The sequence below is a fragment of the Pogoniulus pusillus genome, chromosome 4, assembly GCF_015220805.1.
Source record: "Pogoniulus pusillus isolate bPogPus1 chromosome 4, bPogPus1.pri, whole genome shotgun sequence".
NCBI classification, from domain to species: domain Eukaryota; kingdom Metazoa; phylum Chordata; class Aves; order Piciformes; family Lybiidae; genus Pogoniulus; species Pogoniulus pusillus.
Window position 1 is genome coordinate 23,839,396 of NC_087267.1, and position 23,048 is coordinate 23,862,443.

A 23,048-nucleotide genomic window follows, 5' to 3' on the forward strand; every position below is an offset into this window, starting at 1 on the left:
CTCTTACCCGCCCCCCCACACTTTATCTTTGCCCCAGCTAACTCAGACGTCCTCTGGAAATATAGATGAAGCAATTTATTTACAGCTAGCAGAATTTACAAGCAGCTATTTACAATATATACAGTTATATACAATTATATACAGAAATATACAAAAGGATAAACAATACAAAAGCACAACTCCCCTCCCAGAAACCTGAGTCCCCAGGAGGGGCTCTCAAACTACCCCAACAACCTCCCCCGGCCCTCTCAACCTTACCCCAGTTCTCAGGAAGAAGAGAGGTGCAGCCAAGAGGTTAGGGAGCAGGGTTAGAAAGCAGTGATGTTAGAAAGATGTGTCTCGGTCTAAGGCAAAAGCAAGAGTAAAAGACAAAATGGAGAAAGTTTACTTCTTCTTCCCAGAGTTCTCAGCGTGACTGTGAGAGAAGTTGACATCAATTGTTTTCCTTTCACTGCCCGTTATCTAGTTCTTTTACCAAAACATTCCAGCTTGCTTCAAACTAGCACAGCTGGAATACTGATGAACTCACTCATGGTCATAGAAAAACAAAATAAAAATAGAACTGTTTGAAGGTTTTAGAAGTGTACATTTGAAAATGCTGTCCTTTATTAATTTTGACTCTTAAAAAATATTATTTTAAAAATAAGAGTTAACATTCAAATGCACGTCTATGCAAGATAAAATGAGATTATAATTCAGCATGTGGCATATGAATATACTGCATATACCTAAGAGAACAAGTGAGGTGGAATTTTCCACAGGAAAAGAGGCCATTATTTGTATGAGTTATTGTTAACCAGTGTGTTGTGTAGGCTTATTTATGCCTATGCTTGCCTGAACATGTTTTTCTGCCAGGACCCCTGCTTCTAAACAGGTTGTGTAAGCCCACACGCACCCAGCTCATGTCTCCCTGGGGTAAACCCATGTGATCCCCATATCTGGGAAAGTCCAGGCAAGAGCCTTCTGCCTATTATGTTAAGGTATGGCTAACTGCCAACCTGATTGGTCATTCTAGTGGCCAAAGAGGTCATTAATCTTGGCCCATATTCAATAAATAGGGGTGCACAGGTAAACAACGTGCTCAGCTCTGACCCTCACTTGCATAGCTCAGCTCGCTTACTCAGCTCAGACCCTCAGGCATAGACCCTGCATAGCTCAGCCACTCAGATGCTCAGATCCTCATGCTCTGACTTATTCGCAACTCACCTGCCTGCATACCTTTCTTGCAGAGCTCATATATATATATATGTATATGCTGGCTTAAATATGTAAGGAGCCTATAGTCTCCTAAGCCAGCTGTGCACATCTGCACGTTACTGCGTTATCAGGACCAGATCCTACATTGCATTTACCTACGGAGCTCAGACTCCCAGCAGCCGCGCACTCTTTGCATGCCTGCTGCCTATCATTGCCTGGTAAGCACCGTTGCCACTGAGATAACCAGGAAGCAGATGCCAAATTGTCTGCATACAGACACGGCCTGCTAGCCGTGAAGAACCGTGCCAGAGACAGCATGATATTCTTCTCCTGCACCTGAGATCCTGCCAACTCAGAATCCCGGGACAAAGCCTCCAGAAGAAGACAGGAGCACCAAGGCAGAGATTACATCCTCACCAGGAGAACAAAGGTCAGAAACCAACATTTCCCCAGAACCTGGAAAGATTTATCCTTTCCCCTCAAGCCGGGATGATTACAGCCTCAGAGTCCATAGGCAGAGATCCCCAGAAGTCTGGACATTAGACATAGGCTGTGACGCAGCCCCGGAGGGTGATCAGTAATTAATAAGAGTTGTGAGTAAAAGCTTTAATACCTCTGTAATATAAGTTACCTCTGCCGTAAAGCAGAAAGAGTTTCAGCCCACTCTGCTGGGCAGATAGCATAGAGACTCCAAACGGCATTAAACCGCGGGGAAAACTCTCTTTGTTTATGGTTTGAATGTTTGCTAGTTAGTTAACAAATTCCTGTACATATTTAATCCTAAATTGTTTTCATAACTGTGTACCGAACTTTAATATTAATATACAGTGGTTGGGGGTGGTGAGAGTTCAGAATATTGAATTTAATAAATCTTTATTTTTATATAAAATTATATCGCCCCATTTAATTTCTCCCCTCCGCCAAACAGGCATAGGTAGCAGAATACCCCCTCCAAAATACAGTGACAAGGATCCTTCTTGCCATAACTCTTCACTGCATTATGGAAACAATGAGTAATATCTGTAGGAAAGAGAGCTGAAGAAGCAGTAGCATCACAGTGTAATATCCCAAAAGTTTCATGGTTAAGCACATCATCTCTGTCATTGGACACTATGACGACAGAGTCCCTTTCATATTTACTGATTTTATTCAGGCTTAATATTTGTGATGTCCTTGATCTTAAGGGAGAGAAGAGAGGACAGTATCACCTTGTTAAAAAATTTACAATGTCTAAGACTCTTAAATTATTTTGGAATGAAAGCCAGAACATAATGTTGTACAACTTCAACAGACCTTCCAGCAGACAAAACCAAATCTGACTGTTGTACCAAGCAGGATCTGAAGTACTTCTTTCGATGGCCTTCATAACATATAAAATTCTCATTTATAGGCATTCCAAACTACATGCCCTGAACTGTAGCATGCTCAGATAAAGCAGCCTTCTCTTGAATAAATAGTAATTTATGATAATAATGAAATTTGATTCTATTTATCTACTGTAATAATGGTAATCAAACCAACGAACTTTTAATTACAGATTGTATAAAATGAGAGGGTTAAATGAGGTAATACTTTCAGTGATACCACACTGTAAAGCTTCAGCCTTAAGCTTTCATGTATGTAAGAAGGAGGAATATCTCCTCTCTAGGGCAGTATCTATACAGTGAATAAAGACCCATCTGTATTAAGTACAGAGTCTCCACTTCTCATGCTTTCAACATGTGCCAGTTTAAAGCTATATGATTCTATTAACACAGTGTCAGAAAGGGAATGTTTTAATTTAGGACTGTGACAGATGTAATATGACCGCAGGATTTTCTGGCAAGAGTCATTTCAAACCCTGGCAATTCAGAGAAATCCCTGAGTATTTTGACTCTGGATTGTGTAAAAAGCCCCAAACCCAGTACTGAAGTAGTTAACTACATATTGAATGGCTTCATACCAAATGCAAAGACTAATGGATAAGTAAATAATGCTTTTCCCTATTAAATTTCTACTACTTACAAAACTGAAGTGATTGTCAAATAAGTTACAAAAATCTAGCCTAGATCTTTGAGTGACATATTACCTTGAAAGTCAGTGTGCATAATTTTATGTTTTTTTACATACCTGAAAAGAACATTCTTTTCTAACTAATTTCTATCAATCAGTGCTTGTCTAAATAAGATGTTTAAAGACCTCAGGTCCCCAGAGTCTTGTTAAAGCACCTGAGTAAACAACAAATCTAGACCATATAATCCTTTAAGAACTGTCCTTGCACGTTTTTCTCAAGAATAAAAGTAGTACTTTCTGTATTTGATTCATTTCCTCCTTACCCTTTTTGTTGTCAACAATGTGAACAAAGGAAGTAAAATGTTTAAAAGATTTGTGAGGTTTGTTTTGTTTCTTTGCTTTTAAGCCTGAGATTTAAACCTACTACACCTTTCAAGAGCAAAGTACCTCCATTCACCACTGTCAATATCCTGAATTAGTACAGATAAAACTAATCTTTCAGTTGCATATAAACACAACTTGGTAATCTATTGCAATTGCAGGCTGAAAAATCAGTGAGCCAAACCTTTAAAATAAAAAGGTATGTATTCTGTTATCCAAAAACTATTATAAATAGCACAAGACTGATAAAATTTGAACAAGTGTAGCATAAGCAAGCAATGACCAGACACTTCCACAAAAAGATTTTGAGCTCACTATAGTGATAGATGTTGTAGGCTGTCTGAGCATATCAGATAGATTAAATCAATATTGAATTAATAAAGCTTTTACACTAAAACCAAAATAATGTTTCTCTGCTCAAGTGTGAGTCCACTACAGGTTGCAGTGTAGATGACTCTGCTCATCGGAGGTCTCCTCCCCAGGCTGCAGGGGAATCTATACTCTGGCACATGTTGCATCTCCTCCCTGTGGACTCTCTGACCATCGTGTCACAGGGCTGTTTCTCACACATTTTTTTTTTTTTACTCCTCACCACCATGCAGTGTTCTGCCCTTTCTTACATTTGTTTTCCCAGAAGTGCCATCTTTGCTAACGGGCCAAGCTCCGCCGTGCAGTGCATCAGCTGGAATCATTCATGTCCAGCACAGGACAGCCCACCAGCCCCTCTGCTACCAATTCTTGAGTACCTGCACCTGACAGTTTGCTTTCCAATTTTTTGATCTATTCTCATGCTTGCCAGCTCCAAAATCCTTCTTCTTAAGTTCCCAGTGACCAAACACCACCCATTCATTACTCTCCAAGAATCCACCTCTGATCACTGAAGAGGTCTTTCTGGAGTCTTTCTTTGAACTAATTTTTTAAAAAAATACTAAGTACTATTTAAATATTACCTGTAGCTAAATCACATGACAGCTCTGTAAGTATTCAGCTTTAGGGCCAGAATAACTTTTAGTATTATTATTATTTCTAAGCTAGCCGTATGGCTTCATTTGCTAAACACACAGCAAGCACACACATATTTACTTTTGGATGTCTTACTAGATAGCAGAATATTTTTCTGTTTCCAGTTTAATTGTACTGTGTTTCTGCAGGTATTTTCACTTAACCATTTTTTATCATTTACATCTAAGAACATCTATTGTGTTGCACTATTCATAACATAAAACAATTGGAATTGGTAATTCACCATTTGTACTGGGCTACAATGTGTTTGGTTTGTGCCTGGTGGAGTTTTGGTAGCAAGGAAAGGGCTACAGAGTGGCTCCTCTGGCTAGAAGTTGGATCAGCACTTGCCAAGTCTGCTTCAGTCTGCACTTATGTAATAAACATATTTACGAGAGGAAAAAATACTGCTGGGCAGCTTTTGTGATGAGGTGTGGGCCACAAAAGAAAACTGCAGACACCAAGATCAGTGAAGGAGACCGGACGCCTCTAGTGCAGCTGGCAGCATACAGCAGCCCAGTGAGCAGCAGATCTGAAGATACATACACTGAAGTTTGTTTAGTCTTTGATCAGTGAAATTTAGCTGAACCTTAGTGGGACCTAGAACTTTTATTGAGCATGTCACTGTGTTCGTACAGGTTTCACTTGCATTTAAAGCTACCTAACTGTAGCCAAACCTCACTGTGGAAGCCATGGTACTGCAAGTATAGCACTGTGCTCTCACAAAGGCATTTACTGCCCTGAGTGTATCACCTTCAGGCCGCTAGTGACAGTTTTTGAGTAAGTAAAATCACAAAAGATTCTGCAGACAAGACATTAACTCTTTGGTTAGGATTTAATGTTCACTTCTCAAACTGTGCATTTAGAGGCCAAATCCATGGCTATTGACATTTTTCAAGAAACTTGCAGGCGCAAGTGAGACCATAAAAATCAACAGTCACCATCACAATTGGTTTTGTTTGTTCAATTAGAAACAGATTTAGAATGGAAAAAAACAACAACCATCACCTTAAAATGCATGCTAAATTTGTAATAAGTAGAAAATAATTTTATTAATTCTGAGTCAAATTCTATTGTGTAACTGAACTGAGCAGGGATATCACCTAGCTGTGTACTTAATGAGCACCTAGTGAAATAGTACAACCACCCAGCAAAACAAGTACCATCTTCTTGGAAAATAAATGCTCAAATGACAGAGAAACAAAGGTCACATAGCTTTTACAGGTAACAAATACGCCAGCACTGCATTTATACCATTTATCATAACACTTATCGCCAAAATCTCAATAATGAATTGCACAGTTACACAAAAATTCTTTCCCACATGAACAGGTGCAGGGCTTTTGTACTGTTTTTCTTTTCCTTTTTAATAGATTCTTTACCCTGTTTTGTACTGCTAGCATTAGCTTGATAAATACTTTCTTCATTTGGTATTGCTATCAGTCTGTCTAAACTAACTCTGATATCTCTTGCCTATTTGTTGTCTTGTTTACTTGATGCTAATTGACAATCATGGTCAAAGAATCACCTGAATTTGTCGTTCTGATTGATTTTTAACAAACATAGTAAGAACAGTTCTATTTGGTGGGGGAAATTTTAATTCCTTGAATATAGTACATACCAGTTCCTTTGCTTACATATGGAGGCTTGAAGAATTTCACGACACCATACAAATTCACTATAGTTCCATCTTTAAGCTGATTTAGAGAAGTATACACATATTTTGGTGCAACAGGCTGGAAAAGGAGCAGAAGATAAATTAGAGGAGAAGAAAAAATATTCACCCAGAACACTGTCTTTTAACACTATTCACCCTCATATCTTTTATTTAATGTTAAGAAAAAGAGTTACTCACCTTAGATTTTCTAAAAATACACCGATACATATGTTCACAAGCTACTGAATATGGCACACAAAACTTTCTGTGATTGCATTTTCCTTGCAATAAACTAACCAGTGAGTTTAAGTAAGTTTCAATACATGGAATAGGTGAGAAAAAGTCATTATAATAAAAAAAAAGTTTTAAAAATATTTTTTTACTCATTGATACAGATCCAATGGGCTTTTAAAAATATAAGTAACTTCGCAGTTCTTACTGGCAGTGTCACTGTACAGAATCACTGTTTTGGGAGGGAGTGTGTTTTACCTCTCACAGCTACTGAGTAGGTGTTTCTATTAAAACAGCACACTTGTTGGATGACTAAAGAAATTACAGACTTCCTTCTAGTGTTTAAGGACTGCTCTCCTTGCGTTTTAAGGCTACAATAGACACTAATTAGTCTCTTTTAAAGAACACAAGTTCTGCCAAAATGACTGAAGCATGTAATTTTCAATTACTATATTAGGGGAATAAAAGGTGAAACTTCATAAAATTAACATGAAGCCAAGTTCTATCACCTTCAGTAATCAATCTTTAACCTTAGGATAAAGAACAGTAAAATTTCTATGCCTTTATTATACTATCTCCTGTAGACATATAAAGGCTTCATTGAAATGGCAATCAGAAGAAAATTTACAACCAGTACATGAAGTCAGATTTTAAAACAAAGGAAGATTCACATTTCTACTTTTTTTAAGCACAAGCATACAATCTTCTTCAAAGATTTTATGTTCACATCTCCTAAGCCAACACGCAGCCTATTTTGAGATCAAAATGGGAACTGCACTGCAAGCAGAGAAAAAGTACTACTTCATATTTTGTTCTGTTTCTGTATGGAAGTAGAATAAACAGGAAAGAGAAAGAATTTCACACATCCTTATTTATATGCAGTTAGTTTCACGTGGTTTAAAGACATCCCAGATAAACTCACCATAGATAAGGTTTCTGAAGCAACCATTCTTTTTTGATTTGCATAAATCTGAGGAGAATAAAAACCAAACCCTCCAATTACAAAATTGAAAGCATTGCCAATATTTCATAACTCTAAAGCAAATAAAATGCTGTAAGCGAGTACAAAAGAACACAACAGACATTTTTGCTACGTGAATCAGCTCCAAAACTAGCAAAAATTTACCCTTCAGAAAAAAAAAACTTACTCAATTACACGCAGATGAAAACTACTATAAATAACACATACGTGTTCTAAAGCAGAGCAGCATTTAAAAGCTGGATGTCACAAACTGAGAACTTTGCTTCTTTAAGAAAAAACTTAAATGGGTTTAGGCATAGAGCAGATCTACTTTCAGTGACTTCTTACTCTCCTTCGGGGAAAACAAAAAAAATTTGTCAAGGCAAATTCACCAGAATGGAATACATTCCATTTAAAGACAGCTCCTAAGGTATTAGAGACATATTTATAAGTCAGACATCTTCAGTTTAAGGTCTTTTGAAAAACTAAATGTGGTGATTTGAGATAATGCTAACAAGTGACAAATGCAGGGGTCACCTGCCATACCAATACAACATCATAGCTTGTCCACCATACACAGAGTCACAGCTGTGCATTGCCTCTGCTAGGGATCTGGTTTAGCTCTCCCCACTCAACTGCATTCCTGAAGCTAGCTTTACTTCCATTGTTTATTTTAAATAGTTAAGTGAACAGGAATAATTGAGAAAGTGAAGCATAAAAAAATTGCATCATATCTATTAATTTTAAACTTTCAGTGAGCATGTCAGTAAATTAAGCGCCATAAGCTCCATTCTGTGGTCAGTAAGACAGACACCTTCTCAGCACAACTCTGAGCTGCACATCTTCCTTGGGATTTCGTTGTGTTATGAGGTCCTGCCATAACTCAACTGTATGCCTACAATTTAAGTATGTTTAATTTAGACACATTTGCTCATACTCAGGGCACAGTTTTGCTGTCTACTATCTTCCATGAAATAGACTTTTTCTACCTATCTATATAGTGTCATGAAACAGTCTGCACTATAAGTGTAATTAATTTTGTTTCTCATTAACCTGCATGCCAAGTATTAATTATTTGTAGAGGTCAATTCTGTCAAAAAAGGTGGCTTTCTGAAAAAAAAAAGGTTTTTTTAAATTTAGAATTATTATCAGACAACAATTACACAGACAAAAGTTCAAATCTTAACACTGGCACACATTTATTTTGGCAAGTCCCTTCTATATGTGATTTTGTGTTTTTCATAACTATTTCTAAATGCTTCAAAATCTGATGGACATGATCAAAGGAATCACCACATAGTCTAATGCTATATTGTTCTCATGTGAATATACCTTTTCCTTTTCACTGACAAGGTGGTAGCATTGTCAGTTAGAGTGCAGTTCAATATTACATCCTTCCCTTTAACAGAAGTAGACAGTTACAGTGATAAAAGGCATGCAAGACTTTCTCACCAGATGCCCATAACTATCGGGATAACTTCCACAAGAAATAACCAGAAATATCCCACTGAAGCTTTCAATAAAGATTTTGAAACCTTAGTTTCATTCCACACTTAAACCATCTTTCCCCCAACTACAGGTTTCCAAATGCAGAATAATATCCTAAATCCTTTAGTATTTTAATAATTTTAATTTTTTCTCAAGTCCAACTTTAAAAATACTAATCCTTAAGTTTAAAAAAGATTACCAAATGTTTCTTGAAGCAAAGACACAATGGCAACAACAAACATGCATTGCAGATGTACTACCACAGATAAACAGAAACGTCAGGGAACAGACTATCTCCACTCATTATCCCAAGAGATGAAGTATTTAAGATGAATAGCATTGACATGAGAACAGTACAAAAGAATAAGCACTTACCTCAAAAAAAAAAAAAAAAAAAAAAGTAATTATCTTTTATAAATTCAGCATCTAGGAATCCATGTATTACAAAGGCAAAGTGTAACAATGTGCAAACTCAGACAGAAGAACACTAAAAATGACAGACCTAGGATCACTCTTGCACCCTCTACCTTGACAGTAGCATATGTTATGCTCGACAATGATTTTAACTGATCTAGGAATCATAGGAATCATCTAAAAGCTAACTACGGACATATTCCTATACTCAACAAGTAGAAATATACATGGGAGTTCTGAAATAATTTGGGTCTTTGGGTTATTATATAATTGTATACACACACACAATTATGTCCTGACTGCTTCCTGATGAACCTGTTAAAAATAACCTGTAGCATTTCATGTTATAATAGATTTTACTTATCTTTTCTTACCATAAATCAAAATTTCTATGTTGGCATTTGAAATAAAAAAAAAGGGTAAGAAATAGCTGAGTACCCACGTACATAAACAGCTGATCCAGCTTCTTCAGACACCTCCAGTTGGCAATCGTGTCTACCATGCTCCACTGCTGTCGGTGATTTTGCCAACTTAAATCCTGCAACTACAAAGGTGTCCTGTGGGGACAGGGTGATAAACAGATAACTACACAGCTGTATTGCATACTCTATTTTGTGTGTGATGTGAAATTCCACCCTAAACTGTCAAGGCATTCAAGAAACAAAAGTTCAGAATGAATTCTCAATGCTACCTTTAATTTTCTGTATTTAGTTCTTCTACCCATGGAATGAATACTTTCAACCAATGCTAGCAATTCCACTAAAAAATGTCACACACTTGACACTATCAAGTGCTGAATAAAGCAAAAGAATCAATTCCCTTTGACTATACTGAAGATTGACTCCTTTTCACGTAAGCTTAACTAAGCTAGAAAGGGAAGCACATATCAGAGCAGCAGTGACAAAACACTCTTTCTGAGAGGTTATTTGTTATTGAGTTACAGCTGCACTTTGAAGACACTCTCCTTGTATGTATTTTGTGGTTTGGTTTGATAGATATCTTTCCGTTTCTTCCTTATGGGCCAAATAGGTAGGTTTGCTCAATAGGTATGATTCTGGTAGCACAAAAGACATTATAAACTTCTCTTGGCATCACTCCTGAGATTCTGGCACAGGAAGCATTTGCAACTGCATTATCAGTTTGGTATGAAGTTTCTCAGAGACCACAAAGTGAATAAGAAGTGAATGATGTAAGGGGTAAATGATGTAAGTCTCTGCAGCAGCTATTTCTATTTGACCTTCTACCAAAAGCACTTTCATAAGCTTTTGCCAAATTACTTCTGTTCATGTGTTTATTTGATTACAACAAATACAAGTATTTTCTGATTAAAGTTGACAGATTTAGCCAAATATTGGACTATGATGGCTCTTTTTTGCCCATTCAGAAACCTGGCAACTTTACTCCAAATGGTTTAGATCAAAACTTAGATGCTTTGTGCAAGAAAAAGAAAGGCTGCTAGTTTAAGTGACAGTGATATATTTAGTTATTACAGAATTTGAAAAAAAAATAGAAACAAAAAAAACCCCAACAAACAAAACAAATGACAAACAAACAAAAACCTGCAGAAAACATAAATTTGATCTGACAATTTAATATACAACAAAACTACTTTGAGTATGGTAATTTTCAGTATTGTTGTAAATAGGAGTACAATGTATACTCTAACTAAAAGCTAATATTTAAGTCAGCTAAATATAAGCCATAATTAAACAGCCCAGTATTCCCTGCATCTGGCACACACCATCCTGCTACCACACATTAAAATTGTTTAATCTCTCCAGATACAAACACAACCTTCAGGAAACTCTGCTATTTTGCAGAAACCAGGTGTAAGCATGTGGCTTTCCCTTCACTGCTGCTGATGCTAAACATGGTGTTCCTCCAACAGTGGAATCAACCTTAATCTAAAAATCTTTGCCTTGCTATATATTATTCCCATTTCAGCATTTTATTATATTGCAGTCTGCAGAAGACTCTGGGACTTGGTTGCCGAGTCAGAATTGGAGCTCTGTATAGCTGACTTGACTTGTCTCATTCTCCTGTGTCAGAAGGAAGTTTAAATTCACACAGGCTCATAGTAAAAAGAAATGTTTTTTTTGTGAATGGTATTAAACTACTGATGATTATTCTCATGTAATATGCAATGCATAACACAGCATTCAGAAAACACTCATGAAAGGACTTCACAAATTCATTAAGTTAAAAACCAAAACAGTAAACTTAAAATCTACTTTCATACGTAGAAAGAACAGATATATGCTCAGATCTGTTACAAATTCATGGTCAGCTTTGATAGGTTGTGAGTTGCAGTTTCTAAACATGAAAAAATTTACAAGAGGCTGGCACAGCGCTTTGAGATATCATCCTCTATTAGATTTCAAAACATTAGTTTCCATTTCACCTTTAACTAAGAGTAATTGGAAGTTCTGTTGGAAGCACAAACTGTGGAAAATCATGAATCTGTGAGAAAGCACAAACACACTGATAAACACACAGTGATCAATGCAAACACTGAGGCTAGGTGAACCACAGAACGGTTTAGGTTGGAGGGGACCTTAGAGATCATCTACTTCAACCTCCCCACCATGGGCAGGGATGCCTGGCAACTAGACTCAGCTGCTTAAGGCCTCACCCAGCTTGGCATCCATAACCACCCTGGGCAGCCTATTTCAGAGTCCCACCATATTTGTGCTGAAGAACTTGTTCCTAAGATCCAATTTAAAAGTAGTCTCCCTCAGCTTAAAACCATTCCCTCTTGTCCTGTTGCTAGACACCATTATGAAAAGTCCCTGTCCAGCCTTCATGTAGAATCCCTTCAGGTATTGGAAGGCAGCTATAAGGGCCTCTCGGAATCTTCTCTATGCTCAGAATCTTCTCTACAGCAGAGGTGTTCCAGACCTTGGATCACCTTTGAAGATCCAGTCAGTCTGTGTTCCCAGGATAAACAGGCATGAAGGTGGAGGTCATGTAGTCCCATTTCACCCACAAGACTGCTGACAAGGCATCAAGACTAAGAAGTGCTTATGCAACTAGTAACAGAACAATGACTTGACCACAGCCTTGCCCACACATTGCAGGTATAACAATTACCTTGATTTCACACTTAACTGAAGGGACAAGGTACAAAGAATTGTATTCTGAAATGCTTCAGAAGTATTTTACAGATGGATTAAAAATACAGTAAGCATTTTAAATATTATTTATCATTCATAATGTATTAATTAATAAAATGATTTATGTGAATGTAACTAAAGCAAGTTAAGTGTGACAAGAGTAAGAACAGTCTGCAAAGATTTATGCTAACATCTTCCATTTCCAAAGAAAGTTTACATCTATACATGATCCTGCAATTTTAAATTTTTCTTTAAATGCTACACTAGGACACAACTATAACTTTATAACTTTCTTCAACAACTGACAAAGCTTTTTTACGAACTGTCAGTCTGTCCTTTGTAACTTCTAAACCTCTACTGACCTTCAACCAAAAATCTGGAAAGTATCTCTGTTGAAAAATAAAAGAGAAACACTAATTTCTTTCTTCAACAAAATACATTTTTATACTCATTTGAAAAGGCACTCAGCATATGTCACCTGATGTTCGAGGACTGTCTACATGATAAAGGCCATAATTAAACATTCATTTCCTTCTCTTATCCATACATATTCATCAAATTCCTATTAATTTAGTCAGACTAACAATGCTGAAAACAGAGATTCAAAGGTTTTCGGCATCTGAATATTTATGAGCACGTAACTGTAAAACATCATAACACAGTTTACTATACATTATCAAAATGCCTCAGCTGTAATTATATGTGTAATTCTTGAAATGAGCAGTTCTGGTCCCATATATCTCAAGAATTGCTGCATCTTTGAAGCTGATTCAATGTAGAGCAAGATGAAACAGAAACAGAAAGATGACTATCAAGAAATATTAATAAATTAAATAAAAATAAAATATTTTTAACTTATAAATAAATAAATACAGGAGCCAAGCAGAAGTTGTGATTTCATCTGAGGCAGAATTGCATAAAAAGAATATGCATGTCTCTGAATTGAAATTAAAAAATCATAAAGCAACTTGGACTTCAAGTGCTATTTTAATGGCATGCCCTATGGTCTGCTGTAATTTTTACCTGTTTTCAACATATACAGACCATCAGTGTTCAGGTGTAGCATTAAGTTCTCCACATTTGAGAAAGTCTTTTAACTTTTGTGCTTAACAAATATTTCTAAAAACTAAGAACAGAGACATATTTCAACACTAATATTTCCATTTTTTTAACGAGAAAGACATTTTACCAAGGCCTGTAGCAAGAGAACAACGGGCAATGGTTTTAATTGACAGTGGGCAAGTATAAAACGGACACAAGGAAGAAATTCTCTATATGAATGCTAATGAGACACTGGTACATGCTGTCCAAAGAAGCTGTGGATGCCCCACAATTGGAAGTGTTCAAAGTTAGGCTGGATGGTATTTTGGAGCAAGCTGATGGCCCTGTCTATGGCAAGAGGTTAGAACTGGAAGATCTTTAAAGGTCTTTTCCATTCGGAATCATTCTGTGATATAGTGAGACTTTATATTACAAATGAAAAAGCCCTATGATGAGCTCATAAGGTATTGTACACTATTATTAATTTTATATATGTGACAGTTTGGGTGTTACCCGCCTCTCCCACTCTTACGACATCACCCAGACTAGACTCAGCCAGCTGGAAATTAAGAAATGAAGCTATATACTTACAGCTTAGCACAATATACAAGCCTATATACACAAATATATAGTTACATACAGAAATAGACAAGGTAAAGGTAATTCAGAAATACTACACCCCAGAAACCAGAGTCTTCAGGAGGGGCTCCCAACCACCCTTCCACCTCCTTTCCACCCCTCTATCTTATCCCAGGGTTTGCCTTACATGCAAGGTGAGTTTGGAGGATTGCCTGGGGGGGGTTACAAAGTAGAAGGATTAGTTACACAGACAGCAGGCTAGGAAGAAAAGTACAGGCACCAGCGGCACTCAGAGAGCAACTGTCTTATCTACGTTTTGTGTTCTTGTTTTTATACATCTCAGCAAGCCTATGAGTGAAGTAGACACCACTGTTTCCTTTTCACAGCCTATAATCTAATTTCTCTCACTAAAATATCCCAGCTATCCTCACACTAGCACAATATATGACTAATAGTGAAATGTCAGCAAGGTGACAGGGAATCTAATAAAAAATACTAATATGATGTAGGATTTTTTCTGTCTGTTTTCCTTCTTTAGCTACAACACAATTCATAGGCTGACTTTTCTATGTCCTTTAGCCTGGAGCTAATCTCTGAAGAATAATGAAAATAAAGCCAATAAAGAAAACCATACATGCAGTTTTGAAAGAATTCTTTTAAAACAGTATAAATGTCTTTTAAATCAATTGTAAAATCTATCTTATTAAGTAGCAATACACACTGAAATTACAAACAAAAATGGATGAATATCATCCATATTAATGATCTTTAATTGCTAGGTAAATAGCACTGGCAAAGCAAATTGTTTTATTTCCAGATTGTTGTTAGAAAGGATTTACATAAATAAACACTTTCTAAGTTCCCATTGATAGATCTGAACTCACCAAGTGGAATATTTCTAGTTTTTGTGATAGTTATACAAAGACATGGTAAGAATTAAACACACATTTGTGGAAAACAGTATCTAAAATAGGAAGGAAAAAAGAAAAAGTATTTTACCCCATGGTGTAGAATTTTTGAACAATCCTCTGCCATTTTTCCATATATTAAAACATTGATGCTGTTGATCTGTGAATACAAGTTACCTGTATCTAGAGAGAATAAAACAACAAAGAAATGATTCCAGTTACCATAAATTCTCCAGAACAAAACAGTATGTTCATTGTCTTGAGCTTAATGACGGTGACAGTAGGGAGTGTTTACAGGTAAGAATCAGGGGGAAGGCCAGCAAGGTAGATAGCCTGGTGGAAGTCTATTATAGGCCACTCAACCAAGATGGAGAGACAGGCATCTGGGAAAAGACTCATGATTTCTGGTTTAGAGGTTCCTAGAGTGTGTGGAGAATAACTGCCTGATACAGATGGTGTGGGAGCCAAACAGGGAAGGCACCCTACTGGACCTACTGTTTTTGAACAGAGAAGGACTTGTGGGTGATATGACTGGGGACTGTCTTGTACACAATGCACACAGAGCTCTCAGTTGTTGGAGGAGGGTCAGCAGAACTGCCACCCTGGACTTTCAGCAGGTAGGCTTTGGTCTATTTTGGAGATTGGTTGAGAGTCCCTTGGGAAGCAGTCCTGAGGAGCAAAGAAGTCCATCAAGGCTGGACACTGTTCAGGAGAGAACTCTAAAAACTTCAGGAAAAGGCTGCCCCTATGTGCTGAAAGATGAGTTGGTAGGGAAGAAGGCTGGCCTAGCTACATGAGACATTTAGTTCAAACTTGGGGTAAAAAAGGAGTCTGGGGTCTTAGATGGGGCAGGTCACTCAGGTTTACAAAGTTGTCACAGTGCTACACAGAGAGAAAATCAGAAGAGCAACAATAAATGCTTCTACAAATATATTAGCAGTAAAAGGAGTATTCAGGAGCATTTCTGTTCTTTCCTGGATGCAGAAGGAAAAACGGTGGTTAAGGATGAGGAAAAGGCTGAGGTACTCAATACCTTCCTTACCTCAGTCTTTAGTAGTAAGACCAGTTGAACTGTTTGATGGGTACCCAGTCCCCTGAGCTAGAAGATAGGGATGAGGAGCAGAATGAAGCCCTCATAATGCAATAGACCTGCTGCATCACTTAGGCACACACAAATCTATAAGGCTGGATGGCATACACCAGAGTACTGAGCAAATTGGATGAAGTGCTCACCAAGCCACTTTCCATTATTTACCAGCAGTCCTAGTGAAGTGGAGAGGTCCTAGCTGACTGAAGATTGGCAAATGTGATGCCCATCTAAAAGAAGGGACAGAACAAAGAACCAGGGAAGTACAGACCTGTCAATCTGATTTAATTTCTAGGGAAAGTCATGGAGCAGACCATTATGTATGCCATTCTGCAGCGTATGCAGGGCAACTGGACCACCAGTTAGCACAAGTTCGTGATGGGCAGATCCTGCTTGACAAACCTGACCTCCTTCTATAACCAGGTGGTCTGCTTAGTGGATGAGGGATATGCTGTGGATATTGCTCACATGGACTTTAGTAAAGCCTTGACACTGTCTCCCACAGCATGCATCTGGAGAAACTGACAGCTTACAGCTTGCATGGATGCTTTGCTGAGTGAAAAAAACCACCAAAACACATGTCTTGAATGGCCAGGCTCAGAGTGGTGTTGAATAGAGATAAATCCCATTTGCAGCTGGTCACAAGTGGCATTTCCCAAAGGCTCAGTTTTGGGGCCAATGTGGTTGAATAACTTTATCAATGACCTGAGAGAATCAAGTGCACCCACAGTTAAGTTTACAGGTGACACAAACTTGGGAGGAAGCATTCATCAGCTTGAGGGTAAGAAGGCTTTTCAGAGGGGTTATGGACAGGCTGAACTGATGGGCTGAGGTCAACTATATGAGACTCAATAAGGCTGAGTCCCAGGTCCTGCATGTGGCTCACAACAATCTCATGCAATGCTACACGCTTGGTGCTGAGTGGCTGGAAAGCTGCCTGGTAGAAAACGACCTGGGACCATTGATCAACAGCCAGATGAATATGGGGCAGTAGTGTGCCCAGGTGGCCAAGGCAGCCAACAGCATCCTGTATCGGGAATCATGTAGCCAGCAGGACCAGGGAAGCGATCATGCCCAGCACTGGTGAGGTTACACCTTCAACACTGTGTTCACTTTTAAGCCCACCATTACAAGAAAGATATTGAGCACTTGGTGTATGTTTAAAGAAAGGCAGCAAAGATGGTAAAGGGTCTGGAGAACAACTCTTATTATTAATGAACTAGGGTTGTTTAGTCTGAAGAAAATGAGGCTGAAGGGCAACCTTATCTGTTCTGAAATAAGGCTGTAGTAAGATGTGTGTTTCTTTTCTTTAGTACCAAGTGAGAAGACAACAGGAAATGCACCAGGGGAGGTTTAGATTGGATGTCAGAAGAAACTTACTCATTGAAAGGGTTATCAAACACTGGAACAGGCTCTTCAGTTAGGTATTTCAATCACCATCTCTGGAGGTGTGTAAAACATGTATATATATGGTGCTAAGGGACATGGCTTAATACCAGACTTGGAAAAGTTGGATAATGGTGTGAGTCAATGACCTCAAAGGTCTTTTCCAACAAAAAACAATTTTTATGAGTCTACGGTTCCCTTTGTAATGGAAGTTTTCCAAAATAAGTTGATCTACAAAGTTTAACACTTTTCATTCTAATTTATCTACAAACAGAAAATCCTTTCAAATATTTATACAACTGCTTTTACATGCTAACTATAACAAGCAGAATATTAATCTTAAGAGGTACATTTAAAATGTGCATACATTTTACATCAGTGTACATTAAACAGAAATAACAAAATTTTCCAATTGGATAATTAACCATAGAGTAGTAGAGGGGATATATTATGCAGTCACACCTGATGTTTAAACACAGACTATATTGTAGAACTACATAAATTGTAGCCATCCCAAGACATACAGGTATCAATGAACAGCTTTCTAGGAGGACCAAAGCAATTATGTTCTTGTGCACAAACATTTTTTTGAGGCTGTGAAGAAAGGCCAGAAACTCTGTGCCCCTCTGAATAGCCATGTGAAATCAGCAAGGCTCAAGGTAGTGTTTTATCTCTCTTTGGAAATTGTGAAGCCAACAGAGAAACTGACTCAGGTCCCATCAACTTTGTTCACCTCTGCTAATACCAGTCGCTGGCTGCATCCCCCAGCCGACTGCTGAGCCATAGAATTAGGAAGGCGCAAAGTGAACAAATGATGATTTTCTAACCAGTGCAAGGAAGTAGCTGAGAAGAAAAGAGAAAGAAATGGAAAATTCCTTGAATCCAACTGGCTCCTGACTAATGACATCCTTCTCCTTCCTGGCTGGAGGGGACATATTATTTTTGAGTATCATTTATTTCATGATGTACAACTTAAATCTTTTGCCGTGTTGATATGTCTACTGATATTGAAATATCTGATTAATACACTGAAATCTCATTTTAAAATTAGAGTTAAATACAAATATTTTGCTACTAATCAACATACTGACCTATAGTAAGTGAGTACTTACATAGTATATACCAGGCATATTATTTGGTAGCTATCAAATGTGCATTTTTCTTAGTCCCTCTTTATGATAAGCAGTTTAAAGATACACTGCCAAATCTGTACACATAGCTAATGCATTTCCAGGACAGTATTTTGAAGGATTCAGCAACTAGAAGTCTACTGAAATATAAAAATTGTAATGGGTCCACTAACTCTCCAGGCATAAACTTATAAAACAATTTTTGTAGAGAAAGTACACTTTTAAAGAGAATTTTAAATAATATTTTACTGTACCCTAGAGAGGCAAGTAACAGTGATGCAATAGCACATTTTAAAAAGTGTAAAGATGTTTAACAAACTAAATTTTAAATGCATATTTAAATGTAGTACCTTGAAGAACAACCTTGAAAAGGTTTGTCCCATCTGCAAGTTTCGTTAATGGGTAGGAAAGAATAACTATTCCCTAGAAAGTTAAAAAAAAAAAAGAAAGAAGACACTGTGAACTAAGACTACATGCCTCAAAGCTACTGAAACATTTGTAAGATTAAAAAAGGTAGAATTGAATTCTTTAAAAAATAACACCTGCTAAAGACGTTATTGAAAAATAATATTCTTGGGATACAATTAAGTAAATATTACCAGTCAATACTACTCAGAAGATACTGACTAGATCATAAGGTTAGACTCAATAATGAAAAAGTAGCTATGAAAGGACCTCTTATTAGTTACCATTGCAGTTATAGCACAAAATCAGAAAAGCAATACAAAAACCAGAGTGATCAGAATTGTAAAAGACACGGTAATTTCTCCAAAGGCAAACGTAAATATCAAAACAAAATCACAGTTAAGAGATAAAAGACATATGAAGATATAGTATTTGTAAAGGAAAAAAAAAATCTGTACATCTGGTAGGACAATACTACAAGGTTCTGAGTATATAGCGATCTATTTATTTGTCAGTGATATAAACAATCTAAAAGATTAAAAGATTCTATTACTTACGTAAAAGTACTCTATACTAAAGTTTGAATTACAAATAAGCAAAAATCACAGGCCAACAACTTCCATGATGTTAATTTCTCTTTGAAACAAATGCATTTTGTTAAAAACATGATAACTCATCAAAAAAGGTTCTCCTTCAACAGTAGTAAAAAGTCAATCAAATGCATTCTTCCACAGTATGACAGACAAAGCACTGTATCCTTCTCAAGGATAAAAACACAGAAATTGGTTTAATAATGGAAAATACAAAAATTTGAGAGCAGACTCTAGTTTAAGAGAGCTACACAAACAGCACAAAAAATGAAAGGTTTCTTCTAAAGAGGCAGCAGAGGCAAATAAATGCACAAAAGCAACATTAAGATGATAGTCAGGTAAATCATAACAATTTTATAGCACATGTATTCAGTGCAAAGCTTGACTTAAAAGTTAGTAAACACTTACTAAACCTTTCTGAAACTCATCACTCAATGGGAAGGTCTCCCTGACAGATGTGCCTGACCCTGCCCTCTATGTAGTAAATAATCAAGCGTATCATACCATCAAATTTTATTAAACCAATGTTAACTCACCATTTCATATCAATAGAGTATATTGTTGCTTCTCTCTTACAAGTTGAGGTGCATGACTCTAACCACAACAGCTCCAAACTTCAACAACACGAACCTGAGCAAGACCTGTTCAAATTCACTCTTCCTCCACAAATCCTGCATTGCTTATTGAACTCATAGACAAACTTCTCCCAAACCCTATTCTATATACCACTAGACTCACCCTAAAACTATGTGCAATTCCTCTAGTGAATCTATCTCCTTCATGCTGCAGCTTCATTCTTCCATCCGGCCCAAAAGCTAATTTGGCAGCTGATGTACAGATTTGCTACATCCTTGCTACAGTGCAATTCAGAACACGATGAATTAATGGGAGATGGCATTAATTTCAGTTAACAGATGTCACAACTGAGGATGTATGAACATTGCTTGCACTGTGTTCCTACAAATAAAAGTTAAAGTTTGCATAATTCAGAGGAACAGCAGAAAACAAAAAAAGTTTCAGAATGAAAGGACTGAAGCACACAAGCCAAGCAGAAGCATTCTGGATGGTACTGCTGTTTTCCAGAACACATTTCAGAAAAATCTTTCTCTTCTCTTCTGCACTCTGTAAAGCAGGACCTGATTCCCATTTTGGCAGGTCTGGAGTGACAGTGTGCCTTGCCACCACTAAGATAACCTAACATCAGCCCATTCTAAGGTTTGCTTCAAACTCAGCCTGCAGAACGGGATTTTGCTACATATGTAATGGCGCATTAGCACCAGTCTTATCTGCTCTCCACTTGCACTGTTTTTATGCCAAGCTGTTTTAGTCACCTACTAATCCATGTCAGCCACAGCATGAAGTTCTCTTAGCATAAAGCAGAAGTTTGAGAAAAAGATTATACATGCTTTCTGTTTCAGCAATCAGCAATAACACTGCATGTATGTTTTAAATCAGTCTGGTGATAATTATTCTGGTTTCCTAATGAAAACATTTATTTTGGCAGAAACATTTGCTAATTTATAATCCATTCTTGTCTGCTTCAACATTTCCTTTGTGAACAAAGTAAAATTTGTGTGAGGGATGCTTACAGACATAGCTCTTAAAAGCAGGAAAGCCTATATGCCTTGCAGGTGAATAGGACAGAAAACTACACCCTATGGAATAAAAGCCCTGTTTACTAGCAGCACTGGTTATTGATGTTTCCATTTGTCCTTTTATGAGACCTAAGGGAAGCTGGATCACTCTAATCAAATTACCTTCTATCACATTCTGCTCCCTGCTTCCAAAAAGGCTAGTTTTGTTCCTTCACTTTAACTGCACTGCTGGCACCTCCGACACCATAATGAACCAGGCCAGAGTGACAGCAGCAGCAATATGGATAGTCTCCTGCTAGAGAATACACGTGGGGAAGAAAAATATTTTTTGTAAACAGAAAACCATTAGGCCAGTTCAGCTTACAATTTTTAAGAACTCAAACCAGCTAAGATTTTGTACAGAATTAGCTTATTTTTTCTTCTGAGGTTTGGGTATTTTTTCCCTCCTCCCCATCTTTTTTTTTTTTTGCATCAGACTATGGGTAAGTATGGCATGACGTTGACTTCCTGCCACTTAAGCATCAGAGATTATTAAAAGGATTTTCAGAACAAGTCACAAAAAATAAACAGGTTAGAAAACTCTTAAGAACTAACACTGCATTTTACAGACTATACTTGTGCTAGTAATATAAAGAAAAAAAATCTCTATTTTGCCAGTATACTAGGACTGTACTTCCAATCTGAAATATATGTGGGACTACTGTAAAACACAAATGCATACTTGGTAATGATAAAAAAATGAATTGCAGCTTGATGCAGGCAGTTGTTACAGAGCTGTTTTCATAAAACTGGATATTGCATTGCTTCATATAAGAAAGGAAAACTGCTTTAGAAGTCATTAGTCTGAAATATGACCTTTTAACAGGATCATAGTGCATACTACTATTTTTTCAAAAGCAAAATAACCACTGAACTTTCCCAAATCTATCAATTTTTAGCATAGCCTTCTGCATATTAATGCATTTTTAAACGAGTCCATGCTTTTTTGAGTACGAAAATCTCTTATAAGAATTAAATCTAACAAGGTAAAAGGAAGTCCAGAACTGTGAACCAATAAAGTCAACGCTAAAGTGTAATAAAGTAGAATGGGGACATAATTTTTCCTTGTTTTAAGATACGCAACAGATGCACACAAAGACAGATAGCTACAGCAACTAAACAACAGAGCTGGAACATGGAGGTCTCTCACATCAGGAGCTGTGTCAAAGTAAGCCAACATTCTTTTATTGATAAGTTACCTGAAAGTATCTGTTGGTATAATCAACACCTTCTCGCAAATTATTCAACTCCTCCTTCTCAACATAGCTTGGTAGTGGCATATCAGATAATCCATTAATGATCTTCAGTAATAGAACAGGCATAGCCGCTGTCTCTAAATAAAAATTATAGGCTTTTGAAAATAGTCATCTGGTTCAAATCAAGAGTTATAAGAAATTTCCATTTACTCAGAAATAGAGTATTTATCTAGTTCATAAGAAGAAACTTTAATTATGCAAGGCTAAGTGGCTTCATGTCTTAGTACCATGAATGGCATGAAGAGACAAACATTTACTTGTCAACAGTGTATTACTTCATATATTAATGCAAACCATAATGTAAACTATGTGAGTATTTTATGTACAGAAACGCAAGAGACTTTGAATGACTCCTTCTCCAGAACGGGTCTCCATATTTAGCTGTTTCCCTATAAGACAATTTGACCGCATCAGAGTAAAATGTCTGTCACTTAATTTACAACTACAAGAAAAATCTTAAGTACAAATTAAAAAACATGGATCAAAGTATCAAGTGAAGAAAAAAATAAAGACAGATATCTACAAATGCTAAATATTGAATGCACTGGAAAAAAAGCTAAGAAATGTTTGACCTGTATTTTATTTGTTCTCACTGT

The 23,048-nt window shown here is 37.0% G+C and overlaps 1 protein-coding gene across 8 annotated transcripts in view; it reads right to left on the reverse strand.

The window, feature by feature from the left end:
- Nucleotides 1–23,048, reverse strand: part of POT1 (protection of telomeres 1) — a 102,659-nt gene that overhangs the window by 75,038 nt on the left and 4,573 nt on the right. For 5 of the 8 annotated variants that reach the window (XM_064142374.1, XM_064142368.1, XM_064142372.1 and 2 more), the window contains exons 2-7: nt 22,396–22,529; nt 18,918–18,990; nt 15,056–15,147; nt 9,770–9,880; nt 7,383–7,430; nt 6,194–6,308 (exon numbers count right to left, since the gene is read on the reverse strand). In XM_064142374.1, the coding sequence (XP_063998444.1) occupies nt 6,194–6,308; nt 7,383–7,430; nt 9,770–9,880; nt 15,056–15,147; nt 18,918–18,990; nt 22,396–22,529 (573 nt within the window). Of the gene's footprint in view, nt 1–6,193; nt 6,309–7,382; nt 7,431–9,769; nt 9,881–15,055; nt 15,148–18,917; nt 18,991–22,395; nt 22,530–23,048 lie in introns of those variants that run through there. The other 3 variants (XM_064142370.1, XM_064142376.1, XM_064142371.1) reach the window with 3 other exon arrangements.